Source organism: Podarcis filfolensis (assembly GCF_964270895.1).
Source record: "Podarcis filfolensis genome assembly, chromosome: Z".
Lineage (NCBI taxonomy): Eukaryota > Metazoa > Chordata > Lepidosauria > Squamata > Lacertidae > Podarcis > Podarcis filfolensis.
This window is the reverse complement of record NC_139617.1, coordinates 36,053,635-36,069,353: the sequence shown is the minus strand read 5'-3', so window position 1 is coordinate 36,069,353 and position 15,719 is coordinate 36,053,635. Positions and strand designations below refer to the sequence as shown.

Sequence of the window (15,719 nt, the reverse complement as noted above, 5' to 3'; positions counted from 1 at the left end):
CTGTCTTGTATTTGTCCATCCCTGATAGGGTTACCAGGTATGGGGCATCCCAGACCCTGAGATTCCAGGGCACAAACCTGGGACCCAGGAGCAGCTACCTGGGGATATCACAGGAGGGGGGCCCAGTGATGTCAGGAAGCATCACACGTTGCTTTTCTATTGAATTTATATCCCACTTTTTCTCCAGAAAGCTCAGTGTGGTTTTCTCCCACTCCTCCTGCATGGTTTTGTCCCCGTGAGATACTTTTGGCCCACACATGACTGCATAAACAATGTGTGGTGTTTTTTTTTCCTATCTGCATTATAGGGTTCTTGCAAAAAGGCTATATGTGGATCCTTTTTGAACAAATAAGTTAAAACAAAAAAAAAAAAAATTCTTTCCAGTAGCACCTTAAAGACCAACTAAGTTAGTTCTTGGTATGAGCTTTCGTGTGCATGCACACTTCGTCAGATACACTGAAACAGAAGTTGCCAGATCCTTCTATATAGTGAGAAGGTGGGGAGGGGTATTACTCAGAAGGGTGGTGGGAATGGGTGGTTGGCAGATAGCTGAGATGAGCCTGTTGACGGCTCTTAACGACTGCAATAGGTCTTACAGGAAAAAGCAAGGGGTGAGAAGGTGAAAAATGGCTTTGTCATGTATAATGAGATAAGAATCCGTCAACAGGCTCATCTCAGCTATCTGCCAACCACCCATTCCCACCACCCTTCTGAGTAATACCCCTCCCCACCTTCTCACTATATAGAAGGATCTGGCAACTTCTATTTCAGTGTATCTGACGAAGTGTGCATGCACACGAAAGCTCATACCAAGAACTAACTTAGTTGGTCTTTAAGGTGCTACTGGAAAGAAAAAAAATATTTTTTTTTGTTTTGACTATGGCAGACCAACACGGCTACCTTTCTGTAACTGGAACAAATAAGTTGTCATTCTGGTGTATTTTATTGGATCTCCCAACCCCTTCACAGTTAAAAGAAATTACTTTAATACCTGTACTCATTTTGGCCATTAAGCAATAGTGTCCTTTGCCAATCTAAGCTTTCCATGTTTTGGCTTTGGTTCTGCAAATTAATCTACTTCTGTAAAAAATCTACTTGTATCGCAACTTTGAAAAAAACCTTTGAATTAACCCAGAACCTTGAGAACTTACACCCTGGTAACAGTAGAGGGCACTCCAGTACTACTATGGGTATAGAGTAAATCATAAGCATAAAAATCAAACTTATTTTAAACAAGTAAATGATGAGGTACATTAAAGTGGATATTTTCTTGTAAACCTCATGTCCCAACCTCTGGGTACTTTCAAGATATTTAATTTTTGGGTCATTCCAGTTTGATTGCTTTCACTTCTATAGAAAAGGAGCCTTTTCTCTCTTTTTTAAAACAGCATTCTTCAGTTCCGCATTAGTTCCTGCTTATTAAAGAGTGTAGTAACCTTTCTGAAAAATGTGCAATGCTGCCTCTTCATTGTCCTGTTATTCTCTTACATGGTCTTTTGGCTTTGCTGTAGCTCTCTCATCTGGGCTCCTGAGCTGGGTCAACTTCACCAATCCAACTTCACTATCCAAAAAAATCAATAACCCTAGGCGGACAGACTAGTTCTAGTGGTGTTAATAGTTTTGTGGGTTCCTTGAGGTTGGTGGCTGAGAGTGTTGTTTAGCAATCACTAAACAAAAGGGAAAAGCCCAATAATATCTTATTCCTACATCTTGCAGTTTGAGTATTATGTGGCAAAGTTCCCTTCATTTTATCAGTGTCCAAAAAAAAAAAAAATCATGATTGGATTATTGTCACGAATTATTATTTCAACCTTTCACAAAGCCTTTCAAATCTCATTTTTCTTTTTAAAACAGTGGAAGCTCATAACAATACCCTTTGGGGTGATGTATCCTGCAGACTGGCTGGCAGTCCTCTATGCATTCTTCTTCATATCTTCTGGGGACAATTCCAGGCAATGTCTAACAGTTTTAAACCATTGGATTATCAATCCTGTAATATTATCTCTTTCTGCCTCCTTTTTAATCCTGTGTATATTAACCCTTTAGTGACTATTTCGCACTTCTTCAAGCTTAGACTTACGGTAATGCATTTATTTTCCCGAAGCAGCCTCTTAATTTTTGCTTCAAACTTAAATCCACTGCTGCAGAAGCTGTTTCAGCAGTACCCTCCAGCTTTTCCATTACTGTATTTACCTTTGCTTCCAGAGAAGCTATTAATTCCTTCTAGGCTTATATGATTCTGGCTTTTAAGGGAATGCATTATGCTTCAAACTATTCCCTGAATGTGGCATCCAAGTATTTTGGTTTTACAGCTGTATTTTCTGCTATTTTAGGAGGCACAGCAGCCATTTTGTCTTCTTCTCCACTTGTTTATAGGGGCCTCACATGAAGCATTGAGCTAAGCTTCCCTGTTTGGAGTGAGTGAAATGCTGCTGTGGACATTTCCTTAGGCAGAGGGAAGAAGATTTATTTTTATTTTAATAAATCCTGTGCAATCAAACAGATTTTAGTTAAAACTGGCACCCAGGGGAGGAAGCTGTTCTAAGTGGCCATTTTGGTTTCCGTTCAGCCACACCCATCGTTGCTGTTGCTGTTGTTGTTTATTTTTATTTAAAAGCATTTCCTGCACCTGGAAGGGAGTGGGCAAATCCCTGGAGGTCTGGCAACCCTATTCCCTGCGCTTTCTAAAACACAGCTACTCAACATTTCAGAGAGTAATGTTTCAAACTCTTTTTTGTACTATGTACTGTATCTAAATAAATCCCTGCCAGGGAGCATCACCTGCAAGTGCTTTCTAACCCAGCAGCCTTAAGAGGAAAAACCAACAGGGCTTTATATAGTAAATCCTGGTTTTTGTTCCCAAATATATATTTTTAAAAGAGCTAAAGAAGGTGTTGATTTTAAACCCAGTTTCAGAAATGATCCATGTGTGTGTGTGTGTGTGTGACATAGCTGTCAACCGTCCCTTATTTGGCGGGAAACTCCCTTATCCCAGCGCCGTGTCCCGCTGCTGTCCCTTATTGATGATGTCCCTGAAATTTCCCGGGTTTCAAAGGAAGCAGCTCCTCTCCCTCTCTTCCTGCCTGCCGGCCAGGGAGGAAGAGGGCTCCAACTGTGTTGCTTGGTTGCCTGGCCCACCCCCCTGTGGCCTCCTCTCACCAGCCTCGGCCCCCGGGAGCCCCTCCCCGCCGGGACTGGCGGGAGCCTGGGGCCCTTCCGCCACCATCCTCCTCGCAGCCGCCGAACTGAGCATCTCTGCCTGGGGCCTCCCCTCTGCCTGCCGCTCCCGCTAGGCCGTACTGCGGCTGCACCACCGAAGGACCCGGATGAGATGGGCAGCCTGGCACAGCCTATGAATTGCTGAGGAGCCTTGAGAGGAGAGCAAGGGCAACCATAGAGAAAGCAGGGGGGGAAAGCAGAGGAAGGAAGCGCTTCTCCTGTAGATTTGTAATGGTAGACTAGCATAGATGGTCTGATCTGCAGGTTTACTTCGGGCGCTATTCCCCCCCCCCCTCTTCCTCCCGCCCCGCCTGATGGAACTGAGAGCTGCAGATGGAGCACGAGAGAAAAGATACAGAACTGCAGCAGCATCTTCGTAGCTTGGACTTCGTTTTGCGCGAAAAGTGGTTGCTGCTTGTAGTTATTTAATTGCAGTGTTTCATCAGCTGGTGTCTTGAGCAGCAACCTCTGGAAACGAAGGGCTAAAAACCGGCGCTGCTCTCCCAAATTATCTGGTCTCTTTTAACTTCGTATTTCAGCTGGTTGACTAAAATCCCTTATTTTGGCTGCTGATCTCTTATTTTTGAGGCTGCTGGTCCCTTATTTTCAAATCTGTAAGTTGACAGCTATGGTGTGTGGGTGGGTGTGTGGGTGTGGGTGGGTGTGTGTATCCTGTTTTTGTTGTGCCTATAGTGCAAGACATAGCTGTCAACCTTCCCTTTTTTGTGGGAAATTCCCTTATTCCAGTGCCGTTTCCCGCTGCTGTCCCGGATTGTTAGATATCCCATAGACTGTCCCTGGGACAGGTGAGGCTGCTGATCCCTTATTTTTGAGGCTGCTGATCCTTTATTTTCAAATCTGAAAGTTGACAGCTATGGTGCAAGAGAGCCTCTTCCAGGCCTCGATAATGCATTGCAGAACAACTGAGGCGACATCTGCACTTTACATTTAAAACACTGTCATGGCTCTCCCCAAGGAATCTTGGGAAGTGTTGTTTGTTAAAGGTGCCGAGAGTTGTTAGGAGACCACCATATTCCACTCATAGAGTCATAATTCCCAGTTACTTTAATAATCAATCCCTCTTCCCAGGGAACTCTGGGAACTATTGTGGCTCTGTGAGGGGAATAGGGGGCTTCCTAACAACTCAGCAGCATACAACAAACTACACTTTTCAGAATTATTTGAGGGAAGACATCACTGTTTAAAGTGGTACAATGAGAATTTTTTAATGTGGCATTACTCACCAGTGGAGTGGAGTGGAAGTGGAGCACTGCCACTTCTTCTTCTTCTTCTTCTTCTTCTTCTTCTTTTTTTTTTTTTTTTTTTGCTGTCCATGGCAGCCATTTTGTGCTGCCACCGATTACACTTTTATTGATATATGAGTACCAGCCCTCACTCTTTTGCCAAATAAAAGCAGCACTGGGTATTATAGTGCTTTAAATGGGTAGTGCTGATGGGGCTGCAGTGTAGATAATACCAAGCTATGACTCTGCTATACAGCTGCAAACATAACGTATGAAGTGTGTTTTAAGTGCATTATACAAATGTGGCACTAGGTGGCACTGATGAGCTAATGACAAATTTCATCTATATTTTTAAACTATTTTTCTAAAAAAGCATTTTCACAGCGTTTTTTATATCTGTGAAGATTCAGCCTTGAAGACACCAATGGTCTGACTCGGAAGTCATGGATTCCCCCCATAAGAATCCTGGGAGCTGTACTTTTTTAAGGATGCTGAGAGTTTCCCTGGGAAGAAGGCTTGACTGTTAAATCACTCTGAAAATCGTAGCTCTCTCCATAGAGTGGGGGGTATCCTAGCAACTCTCAGTACCCTTAACAAACTACAATTCCCACGATTCTTTAAGCCATGGCTGCTTAAAGTAGTATGATACTGCTCCAGGACCGGATGGATTTACAGCAAGATACTACAAAGAGATGAAACACATCCTGTCGTTGCCACTGAAAGAAGTTATGGACAATATTCTTAAAGAAAGAGAAATCCCGGAAACATGGAAGGAAGCATTTATCACATTCATTCCAAAACAAGATTCTGACTTAACACAAGTAAAAAACTACAGGCCTATTTCACTACTTAATACAGACTATAAAATTTTCGCAAGTATTCTGGCGAAAAGGATGAAAAAAATATTAAAGGATATTATACACAAGGACCAAGCGGGTTTCTTACCTGGCAGACAAATGAGAGACAATGTAAGGAATATAATTAATATTTTGGAATATTTGACTGCCAGAAATGAGAAACAAGCTATGTTAATATTTGTTGATGCAGAAAAGGCCTTTGACAACATATCTTGGGATTTTATGTTGAAAAGTCTAGAATATATGGAGGTAGGGGAGGAATTTCTCAATGGAATAAAAGCAATCTATACGGAGCAGAAAGCTAAACTAATTGTAAATAATGTGATTACAGAGGAAATTGGGATATCTAAAGGTACACGACAAGGGTGTCCACTTTCACCACTGTTATTCATCATGGTACTGGAGGTTTTTCTAAAATCATTAAGAGAAAATGAGGCAATAAAAGGGGTTAAAGTAGGCCGGAATGAACATAAGGTGAAAGCCTTTGCCGATGATCTGGTTATAACGGTGGAAGATCCTTTGGAAAGTATGAAAAACATACTTATGGAGGTAGAGAGATTTGGTCAAGTGGCAGGATTTATATTGAACAAGAAAAAGACTAAAATAATTGTCAAGAATATGGACTCAGATAAGATTGAAAATATACAGCAGCAAGCAGGTATAGAGGTGGTGAAAAAGGTGAAATATTTAGGTATTTGGATAACCCCCAAGAATATAGATTTATATCAGAATAATTACATACCAGTGTGGAATGGGATAAAGAAAGATCTGGATGTGTGGGGACGAATGAAATTGTCATTTTGGGGAAGGATTTCAACGATAAAGATGAGCGTGTTACCAAAACTATTGTTTTTGTATCAAACGATTCCAATAATCAAGGGGACTGGGGTTTTTAAAGAATGGCAAAGAGTAATTTCAAGGTATATCTGGCAAGGAAAGAAGCCAAGAATTCAATTTAAGTTATTGACTGATGCAAAAGAAAGAGGAGGCTTCGCCTTGCCAGACTTGAAACTGTACTATGAAGCCTCAGGTCTCTGTTGGTTAAAGGAATGGATAAAATTAGAAAATACGGAGTTGTTGGATTTGGAAGGATTTGATAATAGATTTGGATGGCACGCATACTTATGGGCTGGAAAGAAGAAAATCCATAGAGGTTTTGGAAACCACATTTTCAGAGGACCGTTAATAGAAATATGGGAGAGGTATAAAAACCTACTCGAAGTAAAAACTCCACACTGGTTGTCGCCGTTAGAGGTTATGACTGTTAAAAAAATCAATATGAGAAAGAATTGGACTACATATGGAAATTTGATTATTAAAGAAGGGGGGAAATGGAAAATGAAACTTTATGAAGAAGTGAAAGAGTTAGTGTATGATTGGCTACACTATTTTCAAATAAATGAAATGTTTAAGAAAGATCTTAAAGAATATGGATATGCAGAGAAGGACTCTAAATTTCAAATAGAAATAATAAATAATGAATATAAAACTCTATCCAAAATGTATAAAATATTGTTGGAATGGCACACAAAGGACGAAGAAGTTAAATCAGTTATGATAAAATGGGCCAGAGATATTGGACATAACATACAATTTGATGATTGGACAAAACTATGGAATGAAAGTATTAAATTTACTGCATGCACTGCATTAAAGGAAAATGTTATGAAAATGATATATAGATGGTATATCACACCAGTAAAACTAGCAAAAATGTACAAAACATGTAAGAAGTGCTGGAAATGTAAAGAAAAGGATGGTACATTTTTTCATATGTGGTGGGAATGTAAGAAAGTGAAAAGCTTCTGGGAGTTGATATATAATGAGCTGAAAAAAATGTTGAAATATACATTTGTTAAGAAACCAGAGGCCTTTCTCTTAGGAATTGTTGGTAATGAAATAAATAGAAAGGATTATAAAATTTTCCAATATGCAGTGACAGCGGCAAGAATTTTACTGGCCCAGAATTGGAAACAAGAACAAATACCAACGCTGGAGGAATGGAGAACGAAGCTGATGGACTATTCAGAACTTGACAAACTGACTGGGAAGATCAGATGTCAACGAGATCAAAGATTCATCGAGGACTGGAAAAAATTAGCAGATTATTGGGAATGTATAAGTGATAATGAAATAACGTTAGTGGCATTTAAAGAAGCTCTGAACAAGAAATATTGCAAAAAAGCAAAATATAAGAGGGGGGTAAGCATAAAGGTAATATCAAAATTTGGAAATGTGTATCTAAAAAATCAGAATTTGAATGATTGGCAGAGAAGCTGAAGGAAGTCAAAAAATTGGAAAATTTATTGTAAACTGTAAATGTGGCATAAATGTATGGAAAATTAATAAAATATATTTAAAAAAAAAGATACTGCTTTAAATGTAGAATGCGGATGTGGCCATAGAAAGCAGAATGATGTGTGGATGGTCCAGGATAAATCCATCACTAATGTGCTATTATTACATAATGTGGCAGAATGCAGCCTACAGAAAATAACACTAGTCCGAAGGGGCCCTGGGACAAATTGAACTGGTAAGATTTGTCAATCCTTATAGAGAAAAAGTGAAAGAAAAATGAGAGGCAGATTCTATTTGCCTTCTAATTAAAATTGGTAACTTTTGTTTATGAAACTGTGTTACTTTTCTCTTCCTTCAGTATTTCAGAAGGGCTCCTTTACAATCAATAATATTTTCAAAGGCACCAATGCAGGTACCGTAAGTGTCTAGCAATATATTGATTAAACGTAAACACGATGGATTAAACAGCAGATGATTCAGTGGAAAAAGGAGACAATCGATTCATTAAATTAAATATTGTTTAATTGGCAGACAAGTACAGTACTGGAACTCATGGGAAGAATCCCCTCTTTACTATGAACAGTTTTGCGAATATGAAGGCTAATTTTTTGATCACAATAGCAATTATGGGTTGTATCCAATATTAGTCCCACTTAAAGTAGAAGGTTTGAAATTAGCAAACATCACTAGCTAAGGAGTAAAGCTTAAAAGTTTATTTATTCATTGGATTTGTTCAGAAAAAGAAGAGCCATGCTGGATGAGGCCAGCGACCCATCTAGTACAGCATCCTATTCTCCCAGTGGCCAACCAGGTGCCCATAATGGGAAGCCCACATCCAAGACCACAAGCAGACAACTCCTTTGCTAGAACAGCTTCACTGGCTACCCATCTGCTTCTGGGCACAATTCAAAGTGCTGGTAATGACCTATAAAGCCCTACATGGCTTAAGTCCAGCCTATCTGAAGGACCACATTGCCTCATATGAACCTGCCTGACATTTGAGATCTTTTGGGGAGGCACTTCTCTTGGTCCCACCACCCCCACAGGCAGGCTTAGTGGGGACCTGGAACAGGGCCTTCTCAGTGGCTACTTCCAGACTTTGGAACTCCCTCTCTGGATAAGCTAGACTGGCTCCCTGTTTGCTATCCTTCTGCTGGCAGATAAAGACCTGTTTCGTTTTTTTCGTTTTTTTCTTTTCAATTTTTTTTATTGATTTTCCCATTTATAACAAAAATGACATACAAAACACACAACAAAGAAAAACACATTACAATACAATAAAACTAAACACAGGAAAAATTATTTCTTCAGCTATCTAATTCTCATAACATTGATATCTGACTTCCTCGAAAGCCCTCTAACTGAATTTCATTATATCACCTGTATATCAGTTCTCCAAATTCATATTTCTAATAATATTAACTCCTATCATTTACTAACCTCTTCTCCTTTATTAATATTCTAATCCTTGCTATTTACTAACACATGTTCTTACTCTACACCTAAGCCTATTCGTTACTTCCAAGAATTTTCTAATTATCTTATATCACAATACTTAGCCAAATAATCTTTAAATTTCTTCTAATCTTCTTGTATCTCTCCTTTCTGGTCGTGGATTCTTCCAGTCAGGTCAGCCAGCTCCAAAAAGTCCAACTTTTTCTTCGGCCATTCTTCTATTGTTGGTATCTCTTGCAATTTCCAGTTTTTGGCTAGTAGCAGTCTAGATGAAGACTTGTTTTAACAGGGTTTTGGGAAACAACTGCTTTTAATTAAAGGGCTGGTGCTGTGCTGTTTTTATTGTAATTATCTGTATGATTCTAATAGAGCTCATATAGATATCTATATCAGTTTTAATTCTCTTAATGCTTAATGGTTTCTAATGGGTTCCCCCCCTGTTTTCATATTTTATCTGTAAGCCACTTTGTGTCCCTGTCATGTGGAAAGGCAGGATATAAATAAATATGTATTCATCATCATCACCATCCCACTACCTGTCTGGCTATCTGCCTAACAGTGCAATCCTATGCTTGTCTACTAAATACTGCTGAGTTCAATGTCTCTCAGGTTGAAGGATATAAACAGGATCGCATTGCAATCTTTTGGGATCAGGGGAGTGGGGTTGGGAAAAAATATTATACTAGCTCCAATTGGCTAATGACCTTCTGATGGCAAATGTCTGAGATGCAGGATTGCAGAAGGAGGGGAACCGAGGCAGGTGATGATCTCACCGAAGAATGAGGAGTGGAATGTCAAAGATGACAGAATTAAGCAGGTCTTGTTTCCAGGGAAACGGCTCCCAAAAAGCATGGGAGGGAGGCAGGAGGATGTCGGGGGAAGAGGGAGATGGTGAGAAACAGAAATTCAATTAGGCAAAAGCACAGAGTGCAGAATAAGATGGTAAAATGGAGGCATGGTCAGAGTGTCCATGCCTGGCTACTTTATGTCAGTAAGAACCAGAATCCAAGACCCACACCCTGCCCCAAGTAAAATAACCACTGGAGCCCCCCACCATGTGTTATCAATGCTCAGCTGGATGACTGGGCCTGGCCACCTTTTATCTTTCCCAGAATGCCTGGATTACAGGTATTGTGGGAAAGTTTTATTTATTTTACTTTTTTTAAAAAAGAATTTATCACCTGACGTGTGTGGTTTTTTTTAAAAAAAATCTCTCTGTCTATGAAAAAAACCCCACTGAAAATACAAAATGCAAAATGTATGATCAAAACGTTGGAAACATTGGAACGTTCGCAAAGTGCAAAGCGTTCCTGAAAGAAAACCGTTTTAACCAGGCGCCTGAAAGCCAGTACGGCATAGTGATTAGAATGTCCTACTAGGACCCGAGGAAGACTATGGTTCAGATTCCCCCACTTGGCCATGAAGCTTTAACTGAGTGCAACTTTGCGGGCCCCTCACTGCCTCAGCCTAACCTACCCCACAAGGTTATTGTGATTAATTGAAGAGGGAGAAATATATATGGCATGCATATATATATATATATATATATATATATATATATATATATTGCAGCCAGCACCTCTTTTTCTAGAAAAATAGCATTGAATAAAACAATATTTGGAATGCATATATATATATATATATATATATATATATATATATATATATATAATGTATTTGGATAATAATACCATATATATACATATATACTTGGCGTGTGTGTGTATGCAATTAATGAATAGATACATAAATAAATAAGTTACAGATAGGTAGCCGTGTTGGTCTGCCATAGTCAAAACAAAAAATTTTTTTTCCTTCCAGTAGCACCTTAAAGACCAACTAAGTTAGTTCTTGGTATGAGCTTTCGTGTGCATGCACACTTCGTCAGATACCTGTATCTGAAGAAGTGTGCATGCACACGAAAGCTCATACCAAGAATTAACTTAGTTGGTCTTTAAGGTGCTACTGGAAGGAAAAAAATTTTTTTGTTATAAATAAATAAGTACATATAGTCAGAGCCTTCCCCACTGGTGAAATTAGGCTTGAACAATAAACTAACAGAGTGGCTCAGTCCAGCTGCCTGGTGCCTGTTCAGAGGGCTGTGTTGGATGCAGGGGGAGGCATAGGAAGGCCCTGCTAGGCCTCCGAGGCCCTCGCAACTGTGTGAGGATGCCAGGTGACAGCTTCAAATGGAACCATGATCCCAGTAAGCCACAACCCAGTACTGTGAGCATGAGCATAGCCAAGGGAGAGCCGGGGGGACGGGACAGGGAGGGGCACCTGCCCCCCCAATCAATAAAAATACATAAACGTACATAAATAAAAATACATAAAAGTACATAGCCAACTGAGGTTCTGCCCCCCCTCCACAAAAGGCCTGCCCCATGCAAAAAAAAAAATACTGGCTATGCCCATAACCGTCAGGTATGTGAGCCAGTGTGGTGTAGTGGTTGGAGGAGTGTTTGACTAGGATTTCGGAGAGCAGGGTTCAAATCCCACCTCAGCCATGTGGGTCACTGGGTGACTTTGGACCCAGCGCTGCCTGTTCTGGGGATTAAATGAGGGGGAGAACTATGTGCACCTCCTTCAGCTCTCTGAAGAAAAAAAAGTTGGGATATAAATGCAATCAATAAAAGCAAAATAAAGAGTATTGACGCTCACAGAAATCACTACCCTTAAGCCCAAAAATGCCGTGTGAGGCTATGACCAATATGTTAGGACTTTGGCTGGGGCAAGATCTGAGTTCAGATTCCCTGCATATGCTGCCCTTGGGCTGAAAATGATTCCCAGTCACAGGGCAGGAGTGCCAGCTTGGCCCCGTGACCATGGGTGCCCGGGGCTGTGGGTGCCATGCAGCGTGCATGGTCCTGGCACTGAAATTTGTGGGTGCCCAGCCCCTTCATGGGGAATTTTGTGGGTGCTCGGACACCAAGGGCCCCAGGGAGTTGGTACCTATGTCACAGGATTAAAATATTGAAAATATTGCAGTGTAGATTGCGAAACAAAAGAGACAGGAATAGCCTTGCAGCATCTTTGCCAGCAGATGGCGGACTATCCCTTGCAGAAGTCCATTGATGTTTGAGTTGTTTCTTTGCTGGCAGACCTCGCATGGGGGTGGGAATATGTTAATGTATGCTACCACAAGCTCATCCACGCTAAAGAGCAACAACACTGCATGCACTTATGGACCCAGAATCGCTTGTCTACTTGCAAGTAGTATATGAGGGTTCATAGGAGCCAACCCCTAGGACCAGAGGAGTCTTCAACACCCCCCAAAATATTTGAGTGACCCAGGCCCCTCAAAGTTATTGGAAATTCCCATTCAAATAGTGTGTGTGTGTTTGTGTGTCAGGGTTTAGCTGGGCCCCTCCAATATTTTATTCAAATTGGCACCCCTGTTAAGGATTCAAATGCCCACTGAGTGACCTTGGCCCAGCCTCTCAGTGTAACCTACCTCAAAGGGTTGGCGTGAGGTTGGCGTGAACCATGTACACCACCTTGGGTTGGCGTGAACCACAGGGTTGGCGTGAACCATGTACACCACCTTGCAGAAAAAGATGGGATATACGTGCAATAAAATAAATAAGGTGGGTGGGAATAGATGCTGACACCCACATCAATGAAAGAATGATAAGAAGGTGGTGTGGTGGGGGTTTGAGCTGCAGCCCACCCATACACTGGCCTAGTCTCCTGTGGTGGTTAAACCCCACCACCACCACGATTGCTGGCACCGGCTGAATCACGCTTGTCGCCATCCTCGACTCTTGAAACCCCAAATGCTCTTTTATGAAAAAAATAATAATATAGGCAGACTTCGCGTTACCAGAGCAACCCTCTCCACCATCGCCACCACCGCTGCTCTACCCTCTTCACTGCTGGCATGAAATTGATCAGGCAAGGCTGGTTCCAGGAGCTTCTGTTCACCTCCGCAGCATCCCCGGGGGTGCCTCAAAATGTTCAGGCTTCGGTGTGAATGGAGATCAAGCGGTTGGGGGCGGGCATTGCTTTATATGCCGTAGCCTTGCAGGGCGCTGGGGGGCCATTAATTGGAAGGGCCCTGCTGGGTCTTCTGTTCCTGTTAAGAGCACATGTTGCAGGCCCGGGGACTGAGCCTACAGTGGAAATATCCCATGCAGAGGACCTGGACAAAAAAACGTGTTCCACCTGTGGTGTAGTTGTTAAGGTAATGGTTCCTAAACCTTTTTGTGCTACCACTTTCTTGGTTCCATAAACTCGTCCCCAGTGCCCCTTACCCTACCCCATAAAAAGTATTAATCAGAATACTGGTTTGCATGAACATAGGAAGCTGCCTTATACTGAGTCAGACTTTGGTCCATCTTGTTCAATGTTGTCTACACTGACTGGCAGCAGCTCTCTAGGCATTCTCCCAGCTCTATACAAATTTAATAAATAATAATAATAATAACAGGAGTGACTGGTGTGCTCTGGTCCATGGGGTCACGAAGAGTCGGACACGACTAAACGACTAAACAATAACAATAATACCTGGAGGCACCACTAGGGATTGAACCTGAGACCTTCTGTATGCAAAGCAGATGCTGTACCACTGAGCTACAGCCCTTCCTCTAAAGATAAAGTAAGATTCTTGTGAGTCCTTACAGTTCTGCATTAAAGGCCGAATTAAAAAAGAAGCTGCCATCTACTGAGTCTTCGGTATTGTTCACACTGACTGGCAGCAGGTTCTCTGGGTTTGGGGCAGCGAACCTCTCCCAGACCTATATGGAGATGCTTCTGCATGCAGGACAGATGCTCTGCCACTGATCTATAGCCCTTCTAAGGAAGATAATAACAAAATAAAATTTGAAACAGTAACTATTAATTTATTCACAACCCAATTACAATTATTTAGTTTAATTACTTAAACAAAACATTATATATATATATATATATATATATATATATATATATATATATGCCTTGTGCCCATCTATATTTTGAAAAACAACAGAAACAAAAGAAAATTTCTGTATTTGCCTACATTGGTGCATCTTTATAAAAATCCAGTCAGGCACTCTGCACATGTTGAGAATAAATTTAGCCCTCAGATTATTTTTTTAAAAACCCTCCTTTGTTCCATTGTTGTTTGGCTGTTCTGTCCATGCTCAGAATCCTTTAGATCCCTACAAAACAACCCCTTTAATTTTCTCCCTGTAGGCCTGTCTGCAGCCAGTCAGGGTGCAGTCAACCACCAAGTCAACTGGAGATGCCTCCTTATTAGGCAAGCTTTATATGGGCTATATAGATTCCCCTTCGAGGAGGGGAAAGCACTCTGCACGCGCTCAGGGGCCTCCCACCCAACGATGCCTTGCGGTTTACTGTGTTTTGGAAACGCGAGGTGGCGTTTGCTAGCTTGGAAAAATATGTGGGAGACGGGGAGCAGAGTAAAAGCGAAGAGGCGATCTTTTAAAAGCCTGCTGGCGGCTGTTTGAGTCATTTCAGTCCCCCCCTCCCCTTCGCACGCTCACTACCCCCGCCCTTTGCAAATTGTTGCAAGCTGCGCGCAACGTTCAGAGCGCTGTCTCTCTCTGTCTCTGTCTCCAGACTCCCCAAAAGCAGATCCATTTTTTCCCTTCCTCTTCCTGCTTTCTCTTCACCCATGGACCTCTTTTTGCAGGAGAGCGACCAGGAGGGAAGAAGCGAGGCGCTCCTCTCCCCAAGCAGCGCGGGGAGACAACAATAGGAAATTGAAGAGGCCGGGGGAGGCGGAGGGAAGCGAAATTGACTAGCAACGAGACTGTGCTGGTGGCGAAGAGAAAAATAATAATTCCTCCTTTGCTGGACGCAAAAAGCGGCTGCCGTGTATAAGAGAGTTTTATGGAGCCGCCGGCTGGGAATCGCCCTAGTTCCGCCCGGAGAAGGAGATCAGGAAGACGGGATTATTATGGGCTTGCCAAGAAGACGCTGAGCTACTCCCGGGTGGTGGTGGCAGGGGTTGGAGCATCGCCAGGCTCGCTGGAGACCTGCTGCCGCGGCCGCCTTTCTTAACTGGGCTAAGCCAGGCAGCAAGGACTCTTGACAAGGCGTAAAAGAGGGAGAGCCCTTTCCTGAGCTGGATTTATAACCGCATGGCAAGCGACCAGTGAGTGACCCGGCGATCAGGGCAAGCGACCCTGCGTGGATTCCTCTTCTGCGCCTTTTCTCCTCAAACAGCCTTTGGGAACGATGAGCGGGAGATGATGATGTTGGATAGCCAGGTAAAGGACGCGCGCTTTTGCAAAGGCTAGAAAATAATAATCGTGATGGTAGAGGTGGAAGGGGGCCCGAAGGGGGCATCTAGTCCAACCCCCTGGTAATGCTTTGCAGCGCAAGCGAAAGAGCAGCCACCCCCCACAAATGGGGGGAATAATAGGCAGGTCTTCGCCCCCGAGAGTTTGCGATCTGGGGTTTGCCAGCAGGTGGAAATCGGACAGGTGGCTTATTTAGTCAGAACTGCTTCTTGTTGTTGTTGAAAGGAAACTGCCTTATATAGCTTAGTACTGTCTACACTGACTGGCAGCAGATCTCCAAGGGGTCTCTACCTGGAGGGGCTGGGGATTGAGCTCTACCTCTCTGCTATGACTTTCCCCCCTAAAAATGAATTAAGAAACTATTAAGAATGGCTCAGAATTAAAGGCTGAGATAAATA

The 15,719-nt window shown here is 42.2% G+C and overlaps 1 protein-coding gene across 2 annotated transcripts in view; it reads left to right on the top strand.

Annotated features, from left to right (window-relative positions):
• Positions 1 to 14,571: 14,571 nt before the first annotated feature.
• The window catches only part of RALGDS (ral guanine nucleotide dissociation stimulator), a 91,010-nt gene continuing 89,862 nt past the window's right edge, over positions 14,572 to 15,719 (top strand). For both annotated transcript variants that reach the window (XM_083596341.1, XM_083596339.1), the window contains exon 1: positions 14,572 to 15,288. In XM_083596341.1, coding sequence (XP_083452467.1) covers positions 15,268 to 15,288 — 21 coding nt within the window. In that variant the 5' untranslated portion in view covers positions 14,572 to 15,267. The remainder of the gene's footprint in view (positions 15,289 to 15,719) is intronic.